This window comes from Arvicola amphibius, chromosome 2, assembly GCF_903992535.2.
Source record: "Arvicola amphibius chromosome 2, mArvAmp1.2, whole genome shotgun sequence".
NCBI classification, from domain to species: Eukaryota; Metazoa; Chordata; class Mammalia; order Rodentia; family Cricetidae; genus Arvicola; species Arvicola amphibius.
This window is the reverse complement of record NC_052048.2, coordinates 138,340,603-138,356,077: the sequence shown is the minus strand read 5'-3', so window position 1 is coordinate 138,356,077 and position 15,475 is coordinate 138,340,603. Positions and strand designations below refer to the sequence as shown.

Sequence of the window (15,475 nt, the reverse complement as noted above, 5' to 3'; positions counted from 1 at the left end):
AGAGTGTTTGCTCACTCCAATGCAACAGCCCAGCAGGACTGCGCTTATGGCAGATATAAGGAACAATATTCACTGATCAAAGCCACTGAGAACAATTCTTAAGACGCAGCCGTGGATTAACCGTGATGAAGTTGTTATTCACATCATAGAGCAAACAAGGACAACTGATCGTCAGACAAGGCTGGGCATCTTCTTAGCTTTATTTCCCTTAACTGGCAAAGTATATGGGCTGGTGCATGTCACTGGGAATTTTGTTTTAAGAAAAAATGAAAAGGACAATTCAGAGAAGTAAAATAAAGGAGGTTATTCCTATTTTATAACTCGAATAGATGATGTGTTTTTGAAGGGAAGAAGTAAAATAGGAACTAAAAAGAAGTCCCCTCGGCTCACAATGGCCCAGGAATTCTGGGCTGCCCGCCCTCCCGGGTCCCCTGCTTACCTTGTAGTGATCCATGATCTCAGCTAGCCAGGGCTTCACCGACTGCAGTGTGTCCTCTCGCAAGTACTTCTCAACAACAGCACCGTCACTGAAAGTCCGGTTTCCCACATGGATGGCTTCTCTCACTTGTGGGAGTGACAAGAATTTCCCATAGTAACTTTGGTCCTCAGGCTCCTGGCAGAAGAAACATCAGAAGGTGTCCTGGGGGAGGATGCCAGGCAGGGCTACAGGAAAGGCTGAGACTCTCTCACAGCACACAGCACGGTAAACAGGAGGTAAACAGGACATGACTAAATTGTCAACATGTCCTAATGCTTGACATTTTAATGGGGTACCTAGTCGGGTAAGAGGAATCCCTTCACTGAGGCCAAACACAGAGAATCTCCTGCATTTGCAGTCAATGTCCAATTTGCCTGGGGAATGGATTTTCTTTCTCCATTTAATCTTTGCAGCTTTGCCGTCTAATTAGTCAGCTCACTGGCAAGAATGGCGGAAAAGGAAAGAGGAAAGAGTACATAAAGCAATCGCTCCCTGACCTCAGCTCTGGGGAAGATGGTCAAGTGGTTTTTAACTGACCAGCTGCAGCATGATGGGTTAAAGCCATGGCTCACTTGCCATTTTCTGCTATTCATTCAGATCTTTCTGTCTTGTCCCTCCTTCCCCCACAATTAACTGTTCATAATTTAAGGGGGAATTATATCATACACAAAAAACTGATACTTAATAAAAGACATAAAACAAGTTATCCACAGCCCTTGTTACAAAGCAAAAGCAAGCAAAATAAAAGTCCCCCTTAAAGTCTCTGTAATAATCATTAAACTTTAAAGAAAAAAGGAGCAAATATCCATTATTTTAAAAATCCTCCAGGTTACAAAAATACCGTTTAGGATTTATGTTCAACAATTCTGTGCTTTGCCAGGATTTTTTTGTTTTGTTTCGTTTTGGCTGTGAATATATGACTTTCTGCAGAAAAACATTGTAATCACAAGTTTGTTTCTCTGCTTCCTGCCATGTTTTGTTATTGTCCAAAACCACAGGGCTGGGAATCCCACCAAAAGTGACTTCAAATTTCACTTACAAATGGCTCATAAATAAGATAATTTAAAAACCAAATGTGTTGTCCTGCGCAGTAGACAGAGAGACCACACATCCAAACTGCCAAGCAGGCTCTCCTTCTCTTACTCATTTAATGCTACACGAAAGATGTCAACTCTGGCTGGCTTTTATGAAAGAAATGACTTGAATACTTTAAAAAAATATTCCAGAGGCCTTGAAGTGAGGGCTGTCCTAGGTGCTCTAAACACCTCAAGTTAAAAGTAAGGCAAGGCAAATATTTTCAGAGAGGCTTGGCAGTGTTGATTACCTAAGCCATCTTAAGTGCAGAACAAAGAACTTGGATGTTTTCAAGAGACTCACAGACTGAAGACTAGACCCAGCACCCAGGGCTTCAGTCCCAGCCTGCAGCTTTCCCAGAACTCCTCCTCCCAGGGAAAAGGTCTAGTAGGGACACTGAGTTAAAGAGACACCCTTCTGAGCTCTCTAGAATTTCACACATTATGGATGGTGAATTAACAAGCCCAATGGGAAACAAGCCCCAAGGCTTCGGGGCTAAAATCACACAATACATGTTGGACATAGCCATCTAGTTTAAACTGAGCTCTATTTTCCAATCTGAGGCAGTTTGGTTTTGTCCAAAGTGTTAAGCAGACATTACTGTATTTTAACTTGTGGTCATTACCGCGCACTCTAAGAAGTTGTAGTAATTGGTGCATCCTGTCACATTCTGGAAGTAGGATAGATCGTTTGTTAAATCACCGTCCAGCAGCTTATCCAGGATCTAGGTCAGACACGGAGAAGTGAAGGAAAGTGTCAGGGAGGGTTAGCAAGCACGGCCCTTGATGTATCATGGAGTCAGGACATTTTTCATTTTGTTTTTTAGGATGTGTGTATCTATATATGTGTGTTTATGTGTTTACATTTACATAATATGCATATGCACATATGTGTGCATGTAGGCTTGCATGCACACACATATGGAGGCCCAAGGATAGCCTTAGGTATCACTCCTCAGGCACTGTCCATTGTTTTATTTGAGACAGGGTCTCTTACCCACCTAGGACTCATCAAGTAGAGTAGATTGGCCTCCTCAGTCCAAGTCCATGCCACCATGCCCAAACTCTTGTTTATACACGGGTTATGGGGCTCAGATTCTGCATCTTCGGGACTGCATGACAAACACGACCAACTTAGCTCCCTATATTTTGAAACCTTTCTCATTTCACTTCCTGGACATTTGTAACAGGCAAATGCCATCCCTCCTAGAATTTATATTCCAGGGAAGCAAATATGCATGGCAAGGCAAAATGTGTCATGTGTTAGAGTCATACATGCATTGGGGAATGGTAAGGAGAAGAAGAATGGGAGGTATTATGGGTGTGCGTGCCTACATGTAGGGGACAATGAAAAACAAAGTTTCGCTTGGAAGATGACCTCCAATTATGACCCATTGGCTCGGAGAAAACCAGGAATATAGACAACCAGGGAAAGAATATTCTAGGCAGAAGACAGTGAAACCAGATGCTTCTGCTTGGGAGTTTGCCTAGTGAGAGGAGTGGCCTCCATGTGGTCCCTGGAACACTTGCCCATAGCATGAGCAGAGGTGGCATGAGATGTGGGCTGAGACTTGAGGTCTTGGAGATGGCGGAGGGCACCCATAGACTCCAATTTCCATCACCAACTGGGAAGGGTGGTCACCATGGCTGTTGGTTTTTCTCCAGCCATTGGCTGCTGACAAGGGCCAGCATGGAGGTTGCATAGAAGGAATAGAGCCAGGGTTGTGTCTTAGCCAAAGAAGTTGAAGGAAGCATTAGTGGAGGTCAGTGGCTGGAATGTGTGGATAGGCCTGGGTTTGCATTGGATAGTCAGAAAAATGAAGGCTTAGGGTTTAGGGCTCACAAAGAGGTGGTGGCTAAATGGGCTGAAAGGCACTGGAACTGGACAATTGCTCCAGGTGTGGGCTGGAGAGCTAGGATGGGGTAACTGAATAAAGGTATTTCAGCTTCAGACTGTGGGTGCTGGCTCTGGCGGTCCTTTGGTTGTTTATTTACTTGGTTGTTTTTTCTGTTTTCTGTTTTGTTTTGTAGCAGGAATAAGTAAAGAGTTAGTTTGCTGGGACAAGGGTGATAGGTCAGTTGGTAAGGGGCTTGCCCCACAAGCATGAGGACCCAAGTTCAATCTTCAGTTCCCATGTATGCGCCCTGAAGTAACGGTGCTCACTAAAAATGTCAGGGTTTTGGGGATGGAAATAGGGAGATTCCTGGTTTCCCAGGCAAGTGAGAAACCCTCCCTCAAAACGCGAAGTGGAGAATGAAGAACACATCCGACATCAGCTTCTGGCCTCCACATGAGCATACACAAACACACACAAACACACATAAACACACAAAAACACACAAACACACATAAACACACACAAACACACACAAACACACATAAACACACATAAACACACACAAACACACATATACACACACAAACACACATATACACACACAAACACACACAAACACACATAAACACACAAACAGGCACATGTGCAGACACAAACACATAAATATGAGCATGTGCGCACGCACACTAATTTTTAATTTAAAAAGTAAAACAATAGCTTTGTCTTCATTAAGAAACAAAATCACTTGCCATCCGAAAGTAACACAGCTATTTTAGTCCAGGCTTTTGAAATCTACTTCCTCACCAAAACTTGTTTCACAGAGAATGTTCTATGATTCAGAGCATTGTCAGGGAGGAGATAAAAGGGACCAGATATCAGCCATTTTACTCTTGTTGAATTGTGAGGCTGCCCCAGGATTTTTATAGAATACCCAAGAACCACCGTGGAAAGGAGAAACACTGGGCTAGGATTCAGGGAGATGGTTCCAGCCCTGGGCCCCCCACAATCTACATGTATCCTATGACTCATGACCGTCCTCTGGGCCCAGCACCCCCACCCGTGCATGTGGAGGGATGGCATCGCCTGTCTCCAATGTTCTCACCAGCTGTTTCTGCTCCTTTCCTAATTGACCCATCTTTAAAAGTCAGAACACTGGGTCCGAGGAAGCAGGCTCAGCCATTAAGAGCACTGCTGTTCTTGCAGAGGACCCAGGTTCAGGCAGTATGTACATGGTGACTAACAAGTGTCAGTCCAGTTCCAGGGATTTGATGCCCTGTTCTGTCCTCGAGGGTCACCAGAAATGCATGTGGCACACACATATACATGCGGACAAACACTCGTACACATAAAATAAATAAAATTCTAAAACAAAAGAGTCAAAACATCAAAGAGACTGAGTCTGTTGAACTTGAGATTTGGGTATATGTCCTTTTGAACTTCAGGATGTCTTAGTATCTTTGGCTAATGTACTCAACACTGCTTTGTCTACTTCCTTTGAAAACTCAGATGCTTGAATCCATCTCAAGATCTTGGACCAGTGACTGAAGAGACATTCCATACCTTCAAGGAATGGCAAGGGAGTTGTTTTAAGTTTCTGCTGAATTTGGTTTAGGAGAGACTCTTGGCCCATAGACTCATGGTCTCTAAACTGTCCAAAATACTCAAACTTCTCAACAGTTTTCCCAGCCTATGAGTGTCGTGGCTGTCACATCATGGGCCATGGGCATCATTTTGCTTCCTTTTCAGGTCCTTCCATTTTTCAGGCCTCTCAGCTGTCTTGCTTCAGACTCCGCTTAAGGAACTCTGTGAGCTACTCCAAAACCATAGCGCATGTGTCCCTCCCTCTTGCAAAGCAGTCTCATGCCACATACAGTTTGGTAGTGATGCTCAATTCTCAGGCTTTCCTCTTCTCCCTGGCTCTAGCACGGCAGGCAGCCTAACCCCAAACCTATCCGGAGGACACTACAATTGTCAGTGAGAGGCACGATCTTCCATGCTCTCAAGACAATCCCGCTTCCTCCGTATGTACAACTGCACAAGGCATTCTGGCTCCAAGTTTTGCCGCCCCATCTGCTATCCTGACACAGAAGAAAACTGTCAGCGTTCTGCCTAGGGCTGGGACTTCCCTTTCTCAACCCATCTGCACAGCTTGCTGTTCTCAGACTTCACAGCAAAGCCCTCCACCTCCACGAGGGATCCCAGGGGTCCTGGTACCCTGCTTGTAAAATGTGCATCATTCCAAGTCGCCTCTTTTCCCCCCTAGTTTGCATGTTCCCTGTTTTGGTCATAATCGGCCTATCTAGAGAACCTGAAAGTCTATTAACACCAAGCCTCGGTCTCAACAGTCACAGCGACTTTAGGTACACAGACTATGTGTCTAAGAGCAAGTTTATTGAGGTCCTGAGTCTAGTTCTGTGTCACTTACCAGTGTGTCTGACAGGATGGTCCCTAGAGATGTGTAGTGAAAGTGCCAGAGGAAGATTGTTGACTCTGCCTTTGCATTGACTAAAAGATGCAAGTTCCTGTGTCTCAGAATTAAGTGTAAAGCTTACACCTTAAATAACCAAGATCCAAAGGAAAACAAGAGGGTAAAGGCTCGAATCATATCACCAGTCCCATGTTCAACCGTTAGGTTAACTGTGTAGCGATACACACACACACACACACACACACACACACACACTATTTCTATTAGAAGATGTCTCCCCTTACACTACATTTTGTAGTCTTTGATCCCGACTCTTACAGTCATGTGACTTGGGTTACACACCAGGTCACTTCTCCAGTGGAGGCCCTGCTTGTAGACATAACCCTCCTGAATATTTCCATTCAGCGTCTGCTGAAGCTCGGGCATCCACTTCCCTAGGTCACCTAGGTTCCGGCTTCCATATGCTACAGAAGGCCTTCAGGTCCCATGCAGCATTTAAGGAAGTCAAAACAGCCAATGAAAGGCACAAGGAAGCATGCCAGGAGGGATGGTCTCGGGTTAAAAACACAGCCAAAGCAAATTCAGAGAAAGACAGGCGGGGCTTTTCTTCATGCCCACCCATCTCCCCTCCTGACCCTCAGAGGAGGGGGTAGATACTATCCCGAAAGCTAGAACAGCATGGTGTGCCTCCTGACCCCTCCTCTCCTCAGATGGTTTTAATTGCTCAAGGGCAGCCTGGGGGCCCCAGAACTCACTTCAAAGGCCTTCAGCCACTCCTGCTCTTTGATGTATTTTATGCACTTGCTGCACTGCTTATGGAAGTACTTTTGCTGCTCCTCATCCAACAGGCCAATTTGGTATAGGAATGTTGCATAGCCTCCTATAATCTGGGGACAGAAGTGACACACATGAACACCAGAGAGAGAAGGTTGGGACACCCCTTGCATCAAGAAGAAACATTTTTGTAATGATCTATTTAATTTTTCCTGGAATGAGTCAAACCAGACAACTATGCACACAGACATATACAACAGAAAAGTCACGCATACAGCACAATATTCATATACGTACGATCTGGTATTGTACATAGGAGGTTGAAATGGTAAGACGGCACACTGAGAAGTCCAGTTAAGAATTAGATTTGAGCTAAGTTAACATTGTCTTTTAACAAGTTAGACCTCAGACATTATTCAGTTCAAAGGAGTTAGTCTCTGCAAGGGACAGATTGAGACAGAGAAAGCCACCAACCGATTCGGGATCAGAGTATGCGTCTCCAATGGCGATTCCTTCCAGTTGGATCTTGAAGTCCTTCGAGGGGTTGAGGGTGTGGATATAGTGCGCTATGGCCGGCACATATTTCCCTGCGTAAGACTGAGAAGCACAGGTGTTGAAATGATAGTCCCCAATTGATCCACACACATCTGCCTGGGCTGAAGCTAATTGACAATGGCTACCATCCATTTCTTCCACTCACTTTGAAGGCTCTACAGTAACAGAGGGCTCTACTCTTACGTCTGTTCTCACACCCTGTGGCCCCAAGTGACGAGAAAAATCCATAAATACCATGTTATCATGGGACAGTCTAATTCCTTCCAAAAGAAAATGCCCTAGAGCACTGGATACAATCCTACCACCCACTGGGTGTCTCTTCCCAGGGCCTTCTAGTCCAACATTGACTAAAGGAAAGGGGAAAAAAATATCAAGTCTAAACCTAAGACTTAAAAATCTGCATAATAAAGCCAAATTTGCAATCAGCGTGTATTAAAGGAACAGGAGAAGAGGCAAACAAAGTAATATTGGTCGCATATGACTTTTATAGTCAGCCTTTTATAGTACAGGATCCCTTTTCAAGGCAGATTATTGTATGGACCATTTTTCTTCTAACAAACGCAGTACTTCAGCTTTCGAGCTATCTCAGAAAGTGCTGGTGTTGGTTCAGTGGTCCAGTCTTAAACTTTTTATTACATACAATTTATTTGTGGGTGGAGATGAGTCAGAGGACCATTTGCAAGAGTCAAGTCTCTCCTTTCGCCCCATGGGTCCTAGAGATGAAACTGAGTCATCAGGCTTGGTTGGAAGCACTTTTTCCCCTGCTGAGCCCTCTCTCTGGCCTGCTAAGCAATATTTGAAAGCACAGCTTTGATTGATTCCACCCAGAGTCGCCTTCATGGCTTCTCCGGTTGTTTATCCACCTGTAAACTCCATATGTTCAGAATGAAGTCCCCAACCCTGAGCCTTCCTGCAACCTCCCTTGCAATTCGTGTTAACTTTGTTCTGGATGTGCAGGTCAAACATCTCAGTGACAGTCTTTGTATTTCTTTCCCTTGCCCTCCTTACAGTCCATTAACTAGACTTAGCAATCCTAGCTAGCCCATCAAATGCAGCTGGAAGGCAGGGTCTCCTTCCACATCTGTGTCCTTGCCCTATTCCAGGTCACATTATCTGCAGCCTGGGTTACTGCTGCAGCCTCCACACTGACCTTTGGCCCTTCAGCCCCAGCCACTTTATTCTCTGGACAGTAGTACAGCTAAAACGCAAGCCAGGCCAAGCTCTACCTCTGCTTAACTCCTTCTGTAACTGCACTGGTATAAAAGCTAATGTGATCCACCCCTCCCACCAGTCTCACCTTCTTACTCGATCCTTCCCCAGGCCTACTGGGGACCAGACTGCTCCCTGTGTGCTCCAGGGCCTTTGTGCTCACATCTCTCTCCTCCCTGAATGCTTTGGCTTGAGCATCTGAATGGTTCATTTCCTCATTTCTTTAAGTGAGGCCACCCAAGCAATGTCTTTTCTGGCCACTAACCAAAATTTTTATTAGTCCTGTTTTCTTCTTTGGGATCCTTTCTTTCCCTCTTAATCCGTATTCTTCCTCAACAAACTTACCTACTCATCACCTTACACCATTGTGCATGCTCCCACCCTCGAAACTGCCCAAACAGTGAAATAAGCATCTGCTGTGCATATTCTTTTTCTTACTGCCTGATGCTGTTAGCGTTCAGTAAGTAGTTGCGAAATTAATGAGTCCATGTGCATTTGGAAAAGGGCGATGCGCAGGCATTCATGGTAGACTAGTGGCCTTATGTGGATATCTGTGAATTCACAGACCTGCTATGACATTCCCAAGGCCCTTCACTGGCTTGGAACCTCTGGCTGCTCTAAATTGATCTACACCACAGTCATAATCACAGGAGGGAAACACCACTGTTCTCACTTCAAGCAAGGACCCAGGACTTGGAGAGGTTAAGTGTTCAGAGTCAGAATCATACATGGGCTGACCCACTCCAAAAGTTGAAACTCCCTTCAGGCTGATAAAGGTAGGTAATTCACATAACTTATTCGAGATCTTGTTTGCATAGCCCTCTTGTGTAACAGCAGTTACTAAGGTAAAGTAGGGAATCAAAACACTTCCAGAATTCATTCTTAGGAATCTGTTTTAGTTTCCTTATGGCAATAAAAGATGGGCTTTTATGTCTGAAGTTTGATTTGCTGTGTAACAATGGAATATGATCTTGTTAGTGGAAATAAGTGTAAGAGGACCCCGCTTGTTGGTTCCTGGCCACTTAGGCCCTAAATAATCACACAGAAACTGTACTAATTAAATCACTGCCTTGCCCATTAGCTCTAGCTTCTTATTGGCTAACTCTTACATATTAATTTAATTCATCTCCATTAATTTGTGAATCGCCACGTTGCTGTGGCTTACCAGTAAAGTTACCAGGACTACTCTCCTGCAGGCTACATGGCTTCTCTCCGACTCCACCTCCTTTCTCCCAGCATTCAGTTTAGTTTCCCCTGGCCTAGCTAAGTTCTGGCCTACTATAGGTCCAAAGCAGTTTCTTTACTTATTAATGGCAATCACAGCACACAGAGGGAAATTCCACATCAAATAAGTGAATAGTTATCAAACAAATGTCTATAAGAGAACACATTTTCCTGAGTAATCACTTTGCTGATAATGTGTCACCCAGCCTTCGGTCAATAAAGGCTTCTGGGACAAGCCATCTGTCAAGACCATCAAGCTAGATACTTGGGGAGACACAAAAATGAACAAAGCACAAACATACCCTTAGAAATGTCACAGTTACTTCTAAAGAATATTATAGAAACCATGTCTCCCTCCCACCAGAGCAAATAAATGATTCATTAATTATATTCCCATGATGTGCACAATGACCAAAGCAAAACAGGCCCACACAAGCTCATATGATACATGAATGATGATCTCACATTATCTCTAATTATTTTTCTCCATAGAAATTGATACAAATACTAAAAAAGTATATATTGAGTAATAGTATCTCTTGGGTTGTCTTCATGTTACATTTAGTAAATGAAACATAATCTGAGATGGAAGGCCATGCTCTTTACATAGCTATGTAGTCAGTGGTGGTAATTTTGCTTAAAACCCCCAGAGCATGGAACATTCCTAACAGTCATTGAAGGTGGGACATAACTAGGTAAGAAATTAAAAAGCAGCCTATATTTTAGGACCCAGTCTCGATTGTGAGCTTCATCCATGAACCAAACTTTTTCACTCACCCTAGTATGAGTCCACACATAACAAACCTCATTTTCTTCTATTTTGAAACAATGAAATGAGGTCCGTGCCTGTTAATAGCATACATAGCTGGAGTTCTCCCCAGGCATAGCCGCTTCCATGGCTCTCACTTTTCCTAGCAAATCACATTTCAGTCAGTGGTCACAGAATGTCCTGTGGCTCTCGGGTCCCATGCTGGGACCTGTTTTTTTTTTTTTTTTTTTTTTTCTTTTTTTTTTATCTTCTCCACATTCACTAATCAGACCACTCACGACAAAGATCATGATGAGATGGATAATTCTGTAATCACTTCTAAAACCACCACCTTCTTCAGGATCCATCCACACCTTCTCTCCTCGTGGTGATACTTATCTCCGTCTCTGTTTCTGATGCCTGCCACACTCTTCCATGCTCTCTGTTGGTGTGACGACTCCTGCATTGTCCTGTCCCATTGGCCGAGTGACTCAGGCTGTCACCCAGTTGACAACTGCAGAATTATTTTACAGGGAATCAACGCATCACAGTCAGACTTCCATTATTTGTGTCTTCCTTGTTAGGATATATTTCTTCGTGTTTGCGAAAACATACTTCTTATTCTGGAGTCATTTATTTCTCAGCTTAGCCTCTCACTATCACAAACACTTGGGAAACAACGGGTAAACAAATCAAGTATATTTTGTTTTACCACCCACAAATTTCTGTATATATCTTATAAATAGTAAACTTCATGTCTGGGGAGAGCATCTGCCTTTGGGTCAAAATCAGACTGTGGTTGCCTGTGTTATTACTTTAGACCTGAACGTAAGAACGCTTGCTCCTTTGGTTCTGAGTTATTCCCTTAATGATGACAGTAATGGCCACAGCCAGAACTCCAGTTCTGAGTCTTCTCTGACCTCCCAATGGCGCATCTCAGTGTGACCAGCAGCAGGCCAATAAAGCCCATGAAGTCTGCAAATTAATACTACCCTTCCACCCCCACATCCAAGACTGGTCTTATAAAAACTCAGAGCAACATCAAAGTCATTCTAAAATGGAAAGGGAAGAAAGCTGCTGCTGGGAACAGACACATTGTGTTAGCGTTTGTCAGTGACCTTTCACCTTCAAACAAGGAACTCGGCCAGATGAGCATATATGTCTCACACCACAACTCAAGCAAAGTTAGTAATCAGCACATCTGGATCCCAGCCTCGCCTCGGTACGCCTCTCTGATATTTAAGGGCGCTGCTACGAGCTGCCAATTCTAGCAATGCTTGTGCTTAGCTCACGTTCCCCACGGTGACTGTAATCACACTCACCTCCGGCAAGAAGGACCAGGGACATCAGGCTGTGTTTGTTGGTATTTGCTTTATTTGCTGGAACTCAAAGAAGCAATAAAGCTCTAATTCTGCTCCTATATCAGAAGCGTGGCCGAGTTCAGCTCTCAGACTTTTATTTTGCCCATGAGAGGAGGGCCTTAACATCACAGCGGAATGGAGTTCTGACCCTTGGTCTGCCATCCCTGGGAATACTTGTTCAGTGTTGGGAACAGCTTCATGGAAATCACATGAAGCACTCACTGTACTAAAAACAGTCAACAGAGGATGTAGTGCTCCCTTAATTATCCAGATGTGTAAACATACAATGAGATTCAACTTAGTTGTGTGTTCTTTCTGAACCTCTCCCTTCTTGCATGTTTCAGCAGCATCCACAGCTGGCTTACCGTATCTCTGCCACCCAGGTACTTTTAAGAGAAGGAGAATGATTTCATAGCTAAAACCAAGCTTCAATTAGCTCCTTCCAAGTGGGGGTGGGGTAGACAATAATGTTACAGTGGAAACGGCACCCCTTTACATAAATGGAGCCAAGGATTCTGGTGTTTAAGCTGCCTTCACCCATATCTGTCAAAGCATAGCTTTTTTTTAAAAAAAAAAAAAAACCAGTGCAGTTATATTTACTCACGGCCTTGCTTCTAGGCACCAACTTTGGGGTAAAACCATAGCTTTACCAGTGGTGATAAGCAATGGCTTTTCAAAGAGAGACAGCTGCCCTCGACATAGTTCCTTCATTCAGAGTTGGGCATAGTCCTCATTTCTACCTGGTAGAAAAGACCATGGGATTTGCAACCTCAGTGGTAGTGAACTGAACACCCTAACGGTCACCCTGAGCACCCTGTCCGGCTCTGCTCCCATTTCCCCAGTCACTCAGCTGGCCAAGACACCTCTGAGAAGAATTCATGACGGCGCTGAGGGAACTCTGTGTCCCCAGAAGGGAGCAATGTTATCTGCCTGTCTAGAAAGAGTTGTACAATGCCCTGGGACAAAGTTCTTCCCATGCACGGGCTCTGGAGTAGCCACCTTCACTTAGGGGCTTAGACTGAAAGAACAGGAAAGCTTCAATGCCATGAACAGAATTCTACATACACACTAAAAACACGAAGAAAGTCCCCAAAGGGGCAAGTAAATAAATAGTAAATACCTAAGTCTAATGGAATAGCACAATCAAGATGAGGCCAATGCAAATCTGATTTTGTCTAGCCTTGGGGTAGGTGGGATCTCACTTCAGCACAATGTGGTGGTTTGAAAAAAAATGCCCCCCAAAGAGAGTAGCACTATTAGGTGGGGTTTTGTTGTAGTGGGTGTGGCCTTTTAGAAAGAAGTGTGTCACTGTGGAAGCGGCCTTTGAGGTCTCATATATGCTCAAGCCACATACAGTGTCTCAGACTACTTCCTGTTTCCTGCTGGTCAAGATGAAAGAACTCTCAGCTCCTTCTTCTGTTCCAGGTCTGTCTGCAGGATGCCTTACTTCCCCCAAGATGATAATGGACTAGACCTCTGAACTTTAAGTGAGCCACCACAGGTAAATGGTGTCTCTTCATAGCAATAGAAACCATAACTAAGACACTCAGCACCATTTTTTTCTCTGCAGAGAGAAGTGTGACTTCAAATGAACAGTTTGGAAAATAAGCAAGTAATGCCAGCCCTTCAGTGTGGTGGTAATCTCCACAGCTTCCTAGACATTTCTAGACCATGTGTCATCTAACTTTGAGACCGCAATGCTGCAATTAAAATGGGAGCTTTTAACAAGAGGATGATATTATCAGCCATCTATTTTTCTTGACTATGCACTTAAAAAGGAAGCTGCAACATCTACGGGCGTAGAACTGTATGGAGCAAGAATATTTTGATCTGTCGCCAACTTCTCGTCACACCAACCCACACAAAGGCACATGCTGACTTCCAAATGAGAGGTAGTTCAGTTTTAATACCAAGGGTGTGTCTTTAAAATCACCCACCAGTGGCAGGTACAGGGACACAAGATGCATCCTCTCCCTTTCTTATTCTGACCTCAAAGCTAACTGGGAAAGCCCAGCTTGCTGCCAGCTGACTCAAGCAGATGAATAAACTCCTTTGTTTAAAAGGGAGACTCCAGTTAATTTGACTTGTAAATAATGAGTATGAGCAAACCGGGCCACGGGCACAGACCAAGGCCTTTGTGCTCTGCAGATAAAATTTAAAAGGTTGAAGCCGCTGAAGTGATTTACCTTAGAATTGCCAGTCCCCACCTTGGGTATCTCTAACCAGGAGCCGGTGCTGTGTCTAGACTGGACTACGCGATCCAGCAGGACAGCTCACTTTAGAATAAAGCTTACGACTCTGTCTATGTAACGCACATTCTTCTCCATGCAACCTGAGAATCAGTAAATACGTACTGATTTGATTTGGATATATTCTCTGAAAGCCGGAGGCCCCACTTGTAAACATTTCCATATGCCCTTGTTCAGTTCTTCGGGTTGCCGCTTAAACCCTGATTTTTTTTATAATATTAAACTCATTAAACAGTCACAAATCCGTTCTCAATTCTAAAAGAAAATATTGGCAGCTGCAGATGGCTGTAATTGAAAATAGACGTTTGTCATGGGCTGAAGAGTTAAACCAGCTTGAGTGCTATCTAATAAAATCCAGCAAGTTCCAGGGCCGAGAAGTAATTGCATTCCAAGGACTTCCAGTCCTTATATCACTTGAAACTTTCATTTGCTCTATAAAACTTTATGATCAAAGCCAAGTCTTTGTGATTAAAACTAGGTCTTGGCCAGAAAGACAGACATCCGTAGAGCTGGAAAGCCTCTTCCCACTTGTAGAGTTAGAACCCTAGAGAGATGCAGGAAATACGAATGGGGGTGTCAGACTTCTCTTCCAGAAGAGGGTCAGCGCTGAGGGAGGAGACAGTTCCTGGAGACAATCTGGTTTCCAGAGAGCAGCTCCTCATGCAAGGCTGCATAACCCACAGTCGACGTCAGCATTCCAATCCTTTGCCCTGGAGTCTCATCACTAGGTTCCAGTTTTGGCTTTCCCACTCTCTAGCTAGGTGACCGTGGTAAGACATGCTTAGGCTAAGTCTCAGTCGCTCCATCTGTAAGATTGGGATAATTCTAGGGAGGCTGTTGAGATTGAGTGAAGCAATGCATTAAAAAGCACTCTGCAGGAGAGTACTCATGGCTGCTGTGTGTTCCACTGTGAGCAAATCCTCTTCTAGCCCTCCAGTTTGGTGACCCCAAGACTGGAGTAATAAGGTCCAGAAGGCTGACAGAGAATGACCCTTGGCCTGCCGCTAGCATGGTGCCCCCACTTCACCTCACCTGTCACCCCATCACTTCCTGTCAGTGCTTGTGAGTTGCCTATTATTAATATCTTTCCAAGGGTCAGCCCTTTTCTTAGTTCAAACATAACTATGTTAAGAGGGAAATACACTGGGTGCAATTAATCCCATCGCTTCTACTGAGCCGTGAGTCGGCGAGACGGAATGAAGAGAAACAGCAATGTGGTTGGAGGGGGAAGAAGAGGGAGAAAGCATCCTGAGTCTGAGGTTGCCGAGGAGAGAAGACTGGGTGTGAGTGTGGGGATGAGCAGAGAGGGGATGGCAGATGGGAGAGTCTCCAGGGATTTGGGCAGGGGAGGGATGACTGGGAGACAGAAAGTAGCTAAGAAGAAATACCACTGATGGATTTTGTGTCTCATAGCAGCCTCTCATGAAGCCACCCTGTACCATACATTTAGCAAGAGCTTAACACTGCATAAGGAAATATGAAACAAGCATGGCTCTCGTGTGCTGGGCTGTCCCCTCAGCCCAGCAGACTGTAATAAC

At 44.4% G+C, this 15,475-nt stretch overlaps 1 protein-coding gene across 1 annotated transcript in view; it reads right to left on the bottom strand.

Annotated features, from left to right (window-relative positions):
* Positions 1–15,475, bottom strand: part of Cpvl (carboxypeptidase vitellogenic like) — a 108,441-nt gene that overhangs the window by 60,907 nt on the left and 32,059 nt on the right. Inside the window, 4 exon segments of the mRNA XM_038320152.1 lie at positions 440–613; positions 2,178–2,276; positions 6,573–6,704; positions 7,066–7,188. Of these exon segments, the coding sequence (XP_038176080.1) occupies positions 440–613; positions 2,178–2,276; positions 6,573–6,704; positions 7,066–7,188 (528 nt within the window).